The sequence below is a fragment of the Ailuropoda melanoleuca genome, chromosome 9, assembly GCF_002007445.2.
Source record: "Ailuropoda melanoleuca isolate Jingjing chromosome 9, ASM200744v2, whole genome shotgun sequence".
Taxonomy (NCBI): domain Eukaryota; kingdom Metazoa; phylum Chordata; class Mammalia; order Carnivora; family Ursidae; genus Ailuropoda; species Ailuropoda melanoleuca.
This window is the reverse complement of record NC_048226.1, coordinates 18,704,797-18,714,437: the sequence shown is the minus strand read 5'-3', so window position 1 is coordinate 18,714,437 and position 9,641 is coordinate 18,704,797. Positions and strand designations below refer to the sequence as shown.

The window sequence follows — 9,641 nt, the reverse complement described above, 5'->3', positions numbered from 1 at the left end:
GGTCATGTTAAGAAATTATTAAGAAATTATTCACTGCCCTTGGCAGGAGCTGGTTTGGAGACAGCATCCAGCGGACCCTGTACATACCCTGGGCCTCAGACACTAGGCTGTGAATATCCCAGGCTCTCTGGAGAGGAGAGAGAAGGGGGCCCGGGAAGCTCCCTCCCACCCATGGGGACTCTGCACGCCGACCATCCTTGACCTTGGCTCTCGAGCCAGCTGGCCTCTGGAGCTCCCACTTGGTGGTCCTGATGGTGGCCTCGCTGTGCACCACCTGGGGGGCCCTCCCCGTCTGTAAGATCTCCAGGAGGGTGGACTTGCCCTGGCGAGGAGGACCCACGATGATCATTTTCATCAGCTTGCACTTCTCTGCTTTCCGAAGCTGAGCACGCAGGTAAGACAACATCGCTTTGGGGCCTACGCGAAATCACAGAGCGGGGAAAGTAGACGCTGCTGACATACGGACGAGAATATGCTCATAGCTCTTGGGAAACAAAATCCCGTCTTGAAGGAACACTTTCCATGTGTTCTAATGGGGGAAGTGGAGAGGGCGATTGGGTCAGATGCGGGGAAGCTGCAGTCATAATTACCCCAAAAGTGGAGTCCAAAAGTCAAGGACCTAAAGACAAGATCCTTCCTGCCCAGAGAATCACAGATAGCTTTATCATATGGTTAACTGCACTACGATGGTGCTTAGCAATGATCAGTTTCTGGGTAATCTCACGGCACCTGCCCAAGCATAGAGCCCAAGCTGCTTCTAGCCCAGGTCCTTAACGACTGGACTTGAGTCCTCTTTCCCTGGGGCAGGGGGGTGGAGGGGGGAGGGCTGGTTGCCTCGGAAGCCCTACCTTCTTTTTTGATCTCCATGGGCACGTTGTTGATGTTCAGGTCTTCGATGTCCAACTGCCAGAGGTTGCTTAGCTGTCCCAGCTCAGAAGTGAGCTCGCGGAGGCCAGGATTGCTGAGGGCACACACACACCATGGGAGGACACAAAGAAACACACATACGCATGCACACAGCAGCCTGCCAGCCTCTGGGGCCTGCACCCCAAGCCCAACATCTCAGGCCCTGCTTTCGCGCATTCCGTTGAGAGTGCAATTCCTAAAGCCTTTCTCACTGGAAGGCCAGCTCTGTCTTCTGCAGATCCCCGTGGCTTAGAACTAGATTTCCTCCCCCAATGTCCTCTGTCTTCTATTTATTACGATGCCATAAAGATTATTAGCATCTCTTCTCAAAAAGGCAATGTAACCAAATTACTTTGTATTTTCATTGTTTCGCACACTGCACCCCCCACAGTGCCTGGCAGTAGGTATTCAGTAAACAGGATGGATGGCTGAGCAATTCTCATTAGGACCGAGCGCAGCAGCACGCAGGGTATCACGGCATCGCGGCCCCTGCCTTCCCCTCTTCCCACCACTTGAACTAAGCCCCATTCTGAACGTCCCCCTGCTGCCTCCCAGTACACAGATGGCTTCTTTCCCCTGGTGTCTGTGTCCTCAGAGGGGTTCCAGAGGACAGTCTGCCTCCCTGTGCCAGTGGGGTACTCACTTTCCCAGGTAGAGTTCTGATAAGCTCTTCAGGAGGCAAACCGAGGGAGGGACGGTGTCCAGGTGATTGTCATTCAGACAAAGGACTTCCAAAGACTCACTTAGGAAGGCTGGGAATTCCAGCACACCCGCTGCGAAGAAATGGCCAAGACCGGATGTTTGCAGATGATTCCGGACCATGACGTCCGCTGGATGCAGAAGCTGGTGCAGCCTCCAGACGGCATTTTGGCAAGTCGACCTGAGCAAGGTGCTCATCTTCCTGACCTAGGGATTCTAATTCTAGGGGATGGTCCTACAGACAACCTCGCAGGCGTGTGGCAAGGATGTGAGGGCAGCACATTCCATGCACACTGTTTGGAACAGCAAAGACCGAAGACAGCCTACATGCCACCCCCCGCTCCCCACAGGGAAGTGGCTGATGAGTAACAGGACAGTATCCAGCTCTTGCAAAAACGGGGCAGGTCTACAGTACGGGTAGGAAGTGATACTGAAGAGCTATTTGTGAACTGAAAACGGGTGTGTGCGGGCATGTGGGCAAATACACACCCCATGCATGTATNGCAGGTCTACAGTACGGGTAGGAAGTGATACTGAAGAGCTATTTGTGAACTGAAAACGGGTGTGTGCGGGCAGTGGGCAAATACACACCCCATGCATGTACGTGTGTGTGTTTCATGTATGTGCGCCATAATGCAGACAGATGCTTCGAGATGCTGTTTACGTGCAGGCCACGCATGCACACAGGTGTGTGATGTTACAGGGGTGTGCACACACACCACACGTGTATGCACGTTACAGGCACGCGGATACAGACAGGCCCATAGGCACATACACGTTATACATGTATGTTAGACACAAACATAATCGTTACTGGAGACACATCAAATTCCACCCTTGTCTCTGGGGAAGGGAATTCCTAGGAGACTGGATATTCATTCCACACCATTTGAAACTGTTCAAAAATTCTGCTTACCATGGACATGTTTTCTTCAATTAAAAAAAAGCCAATCCATTACAAAATAATACAACGAGCTTGGTTTTTATGCTTTCTGAGAAGCATCTCTGAAAAACCAGCCAACTCTCTAGTATTTAAGTGACTTCGTTAATGAGGCTAATTATGAGAGTCCCATTAAGAGCATGTTGCCTGTGTTCCTTCCACGGGCACCAGAGTGTGGGAGCTGAGAGCGACTGCGGCCGGGAGCTTGGACTCGTGCACTGATGGGGATCAGAGTCTCAGGTTTCAGTAAAATCTCCAAAGTGCCTTATCCTCCCTGGTAAAGTGGTGGGGGAGCAGGACTCCACACCCCCGCAAGGGCCCCTTTCAGCTCCTGCTCCCAGAACTCAAGATAAAAGACGGCCCCAAAGCCCTCTTCTCCGGCCCTCTGCCAGCCCAGCGAGATAGAGAAGCCAGGAATCTTTTGTTGAGCTGGAGTGACTTTCCTGTCCTTGATCACAACTTCCTCCCTTCCCTCTGGCTCTTCTCCACATGTGTCGCCTGTAGTATCGATGTAATGGGGTAACCTGACATCAGAGAATGTTCCAGGACAGACGATAACGGAATCCTGAAATCTGCGCCTGGAAAACCAGCCCAGCTGGCCCCCATGGGAAGGGGACTCAGTCAGTGCCTCCTTGAGGGTAAGAAAGGTGCAACACTTATAAAGACGGCTTTGAACCTAAGAAAAATGCTCAACGGGACTTTTTTTTCCCTCCCAATGAAAAAGAATGATTCCCTTTAGCCGGCCCTGACGCACACTGAAAGAACACATGCGGGGAGAAAGAAAGGCTCACTTTCTTCCCCGAGAACATGTTCAGAACACCTGGCCTCTATGCTTTCTGATTTTCAAGTCGTACGTCGGTGTTTATGAAGGAATTACCACGGCAGAGGCAGCACCTGTCACAGAGCTCCTGGCCCGTGCAGACACGGGCGGCGAGAGCACAGCCCGAGGTATTTATGAACTGTAATTATTCCTAAGTTATTTATGACTCTGCTGGTCTGAATTTTACCGTAAAAACGGCTGTCCAAATTATTTTTGGACGAGGCCCCCGCACAAATAGGACTACTTGAATGCACATAAATCTCCTTGGAATTTTACTATCCCTCTGCAAACAAGTTAGCTTTTATAGATAATTCCTTACCCCAGGATCAACAGCCCCCAGAGAATAACCCCCACAGAGGAAGAATTTGCAATGGGTCTCCTTCTTTTCATTCAGGGGTGGGCCTCAACTTTCCCGAGGAGACAAAATTAACAAACTCAAGAGCCCTTTGTCCTGTGCCAATGCCACGCTCCAACCTCTGCAGGGAAACTTCCAAGGGGCGTGGCCTCCTCGCCTCACTCCCCAGACGGGCTCCCGCAGGCCACCGGCAAAGCCATCTTCCAGAACATGAGTACACGCTCCTGTTGTGTTTTTCGTGGCATGCCTTTGGCCTTGCACTCTGGCGGCTTCACAAGGGAGTGTCTGGTCCCACTGAGTGTTGGGCCTTACATCCTCTTGCCCTTGTGCATTTCTAGGCTGGAGACACCTTTCTCACCCACTCAAGTGCGCGAAGCTCAGTCCGCAGCAAGGGAAGCCTGCCCAAAATCCATCCCAGCTACACTTTTCACAGATATTATACTGTTTGGGCATTAATGAGAAGAGAGTGTTTGTCTGTCCTTCCTTCCAAGTGAAATCCCTACGTCTGGACTCAATTTCCAAAGTCCTAAGGCCCCTGCATTTTAAAAAGGATGAGTTAGGAAACTCCTTATTGTGTGTCCCCATTAGTGTGGTTTGGGGCCTTCTCATTTGTTTCTGGGCCATTTGGACTTCCTTTTCTGCAAACTGTTTATATCCATTGCCCTCCCCTATTTTTTTTTTCCAATTGAGTTGTCCTTTTCAAAAAAATTAATTTGTAAGCAGTCTTTGTATATGAGGGACTTAAGCCAATTTATGTCGCAATGATTTGCATTGAGGATATTTCTTCTCAGTCTGTTTGCATTATAACTTGGTTTATGATGCCTTTTACTGAACAAAGCTTTTCAATTTTTACGAAGCCCAAGGTTTAGGTCTTTTTCTAGCAACTTCTGAATTTCCCATCTAGTTTTTAAAGGACTTCTCCATCCCTCAATTTTAACTATATTCTCTTAAATGTTTATTGTTTTCTTTTTCTTTTATGTTTAAATCTGAAATCCACATGGAAACTTTTGTAGTTGATGTAAGTAGGGAATCCAGTGCTGTGATTTTCCCCTTCTAACTGGACAGGCAGGTAACAATAAAACATGTTTCCCTCACTAAATTGAAATGCCACCTTTGTCATATACTAAATTTNTAAATTCCTATTATTTCCTTAGGTCTGTTCCACTGATGACATGTTACTTTTTAATCACATGTAAACACATACACTCATACATGACTGATGCATATGTATGTCGTGTGTATATTTATACACATACCAGTTCACTAAAAAGTGTAACAGGTGGACAAACTATTTAGGTCATCTCCTGCAAATGTGTCCTGGCCTCTGGCATTTCTCGTCCCCATCTTACACCATCTGGCCAATGTACTCTGAGCCAAAGAAAAATGTTCTGTTACATTGAGAATGACCTAAATATTGGTTCCTGTTCTCCGGGACAGCATCCTGAGGGATATTTGTGTGAGCATAGCTGGCTTTAGAAGTCTTAGCTTTCAGGTGAAAAAAGAGGGCTGGCTGAGGAACTGGAGGGACAGGTCCACACCTTCCCCCCATACCTCCCAGAGGACGATGAATGAGAAGAATTTGTTTTCCTGGAATGCTGTCTGGTGAGCTGGCCAGGTTGTAAGACCAGTAAGAACGCTCTAGGAACAGTTGTTTCTGATGAGTTTGGGGGAAGACCCCAAGCCCCTCCAGAATCTGGCCAGGACAGTGGGGGCTGTGTTCGCATGTGGTCTTCACCAGACACTACAGTGTGACAGTGAGGACTTCACGATGCTACCCTTCCCAACCTTGGGGCTGGGGTCCCACACTGTTGGCCTGAAACCTGGTTCTGTCACTGAGCAACCACGTGACCTGGGCAAGTCAGTCAGCCTCTGTGCTGCAGACTGAATTGTGTCCCCTCCCTCCCTTACACGTCGAGGCCCTAACCCCAACATGATGGTATTTGGAGCTGGAGCCTTTGGGAGGTAATCAGGTTTAACTGAGGTCATGAAGGTAGGGTCTCCATGATGGGATTAGTGCCCTTATAAGAAGAGATACCAGAAAGCTTGCTCCGTCTGTCTGTCCGTCTCTGAGAACACAAGAAGACCCTTACACGGAGGCTGATTGCAGACTTCCAGCCTCCAGAGCTGTGAGTGCATACTTCTCTATCGTCTCAGCCGCCCAGTCTGTGGTGCTTTGTTACGGGAGCCTGAGCTGCCTGCAAGCCCGTGGGAGCCTCAGCTTCCTCACCTGCACAGTGGGGAACCCCAAACCTTACCCCATGCCGTGAGCCTTACAGAAAGGCACTACTGGGGTACCGTCCCTAGGGAGGTGCTCACTCAACGTCAGAGCCATCCACACAATAGCTACCAGTCTCATCGGACTGCAAGCAAGGAAGAGGGCTTCAGGATACTTGCAGGCCAAACCCCTCTGATGAGCAAGGGGCACAGGGCGCGCCCAGGTTTTTCGGGGAAAGCCGCATGCAAGGGCGACCCCGGGTGGTGGAGCAGGGAACTGCCCGCGCGGCTGTCTCATCGGCCCCCACAGACACACACACCTGTCTCGGTCCCAGAACGCTGGCGCCCTCTGGTGGTGAAAAAGGAAATACGCTTTGTTTTCAGTCCGTCTTCATTTCTGCAGGGGCAAAAAAGTCGCATTTTGAGGAGAGCAAGACAATTTTTGCTGTGACTATATAATGCCGAGCCATGCGGAGATAAGGAAGAATATTCCATAAGCAGGGTGTTTGGGCCCCCTGCAGCTACTGCGTAAGCACCCACAGCCCCTGCCTGCTAACTGCACTGCTTATGCTCAGAAGTCTTTGGGGAAAAAAATGTCCGGGGAGGTGATGACCAATGGTGGCATGACCAATGGTGATGTCCATTCTTGAGCTTTTCCATTTCAGGCAGGTGTGAGCATTTCTGTGCCTGGCAAGAAGGCCCATTTCAGTGTGATATGGAGAGTGATTCCAGATCACACACTCTCACCTGGGGTGGGGGTGGGGGTTCTCTTTCGGGGGGCCAAGTCCTGCTAAGAACTGGGCTTCAGCAAGTGAAATAGAGAGGCTGGGGGTGCCTGGGTGGCACAGCGGTTAAGCGTCTGCCTTCGGCTCAGGGCGTGATCCCGGCGTTATGGGATCAAGCCCCACGCCAGGCTCTTCCGCTATGAGCCTGCTTCTTCCTCTCCCACTCCCCCTTACTTGTGTTCCCTCTCTCGCTGGCTGTCTCTATCTCTGTCGAATAAATAAATAAATAATCTTAAAAAAAAAAAAAGAAATAGAGAGGCTGGTCTCTAGGACCCACCTAAGAGCCAGCTGTGCTCATCCCCAGATTTTCATCTTTTATTAGAAGGCTTTGGGAGTGATTTTTATTCAATGGATGTGCATTTGGGTTAGTGATTGGCCAAAACTTTGGAACAGAATAACAGGTGAAGCTGACGTGAGAAGATCCTCCAGGAGCCTTTAAATATTAGAAATGGGAGGACACTGTTATGGGTGAATCGTGCCCCCCTTTCCAATTTAGGTTTTGAAGTCTTTTTTTTTTTTACGATTTTATTTATATATTTGTCAGAGAGAGAGAGAGCACAAGCAGGGGGAGGTGAAGGCAGAGGGAGAAGCAGGCTCCCCGCCGAGCAGGGAGCCCGATATGGAACTTGATCCCAGGACCCTGGGATCATGACCTGAACCAAAGGCAGACAGACACTTGACCGACTGAGCCACCCCTATGTTTTGAAGTCCTAACCCCCAGGACCGCCGAATGTGACTGTATTTGGGGGTAGGGTCTTTAAAGAGGTAAACAAGTGAAAATGAGGTCATATGAGTAAGCCACTCTGACCGGTGTCCTTCTAAGGAGAGATTTGGACACAGACACGCACAGAGGGAGACCATGTAAGACACAGGGCAGAGGGGATGCAAGCCTAGGGGAGAGGCCTCAGGCACCTTAACCTCAGACTCCCCGCCTGCAGAAGTGTGGGGGGAATAGTGTCTCTTGTTCAAGCCTGTGGTACTTGTCACGGCAGCCCTAGCAAACCGACAGAGACACCAACCCATGGGGCTGCGGGACTGTGGTCACACACGCATTTCAGAACTTGCCGGGTAAAGAGCCCCCATGCTTACTTGCCAAATTGGTTTCTGGAGAGATCCAGGGTTTTGAGCTGTCTGCAGGTCCACTTCTCTGGAGGTGGCAGTGCCACGAGCTGGTTTCCCTGTAACCTCAGGAACATGAGAGCCTGGAGGGAAAGAGAGAGGGAGAGGCAGAGACACCGTCAAACACCACAGGGCGGAGAGACGGAGGAGAAGGGTCTGCTCCCTGACCAAACGCAGGCAAATGATGATAACTGGTTCACCTTCGCGAAGATTCCAATAGCGTCAGGCTCAGTAGCCTCTTAGAACTCGTGCAATTATACCCAACATGGCAAACAGGACCGTCTGTACACGAGCCTTCCCCCCAGATCAGTGGGAGGCAGTTATTCCAGAATGAAAGGAGTCCAAGTACGTCTCAGTGTTGGGCCTTCTGAAGAGTGACAATTATTCACGGGCCTGTCTGTGGAGCAGCGGCCCAGCCATCATACGGCAGGGGAGGGACTGCAGCACATTGCGGGGTGCCCCTGCCTCCCGTGACCTCCTCAGGTGATGCCCTACACAGGGGCAGGGTGCTGGGACACGGAGAGTCACCTGCTCCAGCCAGGCGCCCTCTGCTGGCCCGGTGCCCCCTGCTCACTCCCTGGCCGTCGGCTGTATGTCCGCCCACCAGAAACTGCGGGGGACAAGCTCTACTTTGGGCTTATCACAGGTTTTACTTTAGTGGGAGTACAGGGGGCACACTGTAACCTTTCTCGATGCCTTCACTAGGGACACGGACTCTCCCGTCCTTGGCGGGCGTGGCTCAGGACTGTGAACAGGCTGGCCCACTTTATACTCCTTACTCCATGCCCTTGCCTCCTCCCTTGTCAAAGGGGGTCCAGGCTGCCCCCACCATCACAACCAGCGTGTCACCGAATGTTTCATAGGGTCGTGCATGCGCCAGGCCCCAGAACCCTGGGGTCGTGCAGGGCCTCCCAGACCCCCCAGCCAGAGGGGGAGAGCATGAGCGGACATAAGTTCCCACAGGGGCGAGTGGGAAGGTCCTGGACAAAGTTCTTTCCCTCTTGATCTGCTGCTTCTGGGCTCAGTGGGAACCAGAAAGCCCAGCTGGCATGCTGCTGGGGTGGAATGAGGAAACCGACTCAAAGTGGGGGCTAAACTAATGGCCGGGGGTGCCCCTGAGGGTAGCAGTGACCTACACCCTCACCTACCAGGGCCCCCCTTGAAGTGCGCACACCCTGGGGTCTGAGACTTGATGGCCTGCGCTCCTGAGAACACACAGATGGAAGGTACCTTCTTGGCCCTTTAGGGGTCCCTGAACATGAGGGGAAGCTGCACTTCTCCCTGCATGAGAACCTGTGGGGGCCCAGACAGCTGGCGTGGCAGGACTGCCAACCCTGGTGCCTTCAGCCAACACTGGTCAGGCCCCAATCTGGGGCTGGCCCTTGGTGCCAAGAGATGAATATAAGTTGTGCTCTGCTTAAGGGGCTCCCGTTCGAGTGGGGAAAACAGAGACAGATCGGCAAACCACCGAAGACAAGAGAGCAGCCCCGTGTGGGGGGGTCGGGGGGACACGGGGCTCTGGCAAAAGGCACTTTCTTGAGTTCACATCCAAAGAAGCTTCTGACCCCCAGCAATTCCAGTCCTGCCACATTCGCACACTGGTAGACGTTGAGGGGGGGCACCCAGGGGCCCAGAAGGACAGAGGCCAGAGGCGGCCAGACAGAGGGCTGCTGGGCTGGGCTTATACTCTTTTTTGTTTTTTAAAGATTTTATTTATTTATTCGACAGAGATAGAGACAGCCAGCGAGAGAGGGAACACAAGCAGGGGGAGGGAGAGGAAGAAGCAGGCTCATAGCTGAAGAG

General features: G+C 51.6%; 1 protein-coding gene across 1 annotated transcript in view; it reads right to left on the bottom strand.

Annotated features, from left to right (window-relative positions):
* Positions 1 to 9,641, bottom strand: part of LRRK1 (leucine rich repeat kinase 1) — a 131,162-nt gene that overhangs the window by 47,803 nt on the left and 73,718 nt on the right. Inside the window, exons 10-14 of the mRNA XM_002922676.4 lie at positions 7,809 to 7,921; positions 6,255 to 6,331; positions 1,550 to 1,679; positions 849 to 961; positions 203 to 417 (exon numbers count right to left, since the gene is read on the bottom strand). Of these exons, the coding sequence (XP_002922722.1) occupies positions 203 to 417; positions 849 to 961; positions 1,550 to 1,679; positions 6,255 to 6,331; positions 7,809 to 7,921 (648 nt within the window). The remainder of the gene's footprint in view (positions 1 to 202; positions 418 to 848; positions 962 to 1,549; positions 1,680 to 6,254; positions 6,332 to 7,808; positions 7,922 to 9,641) is intronic.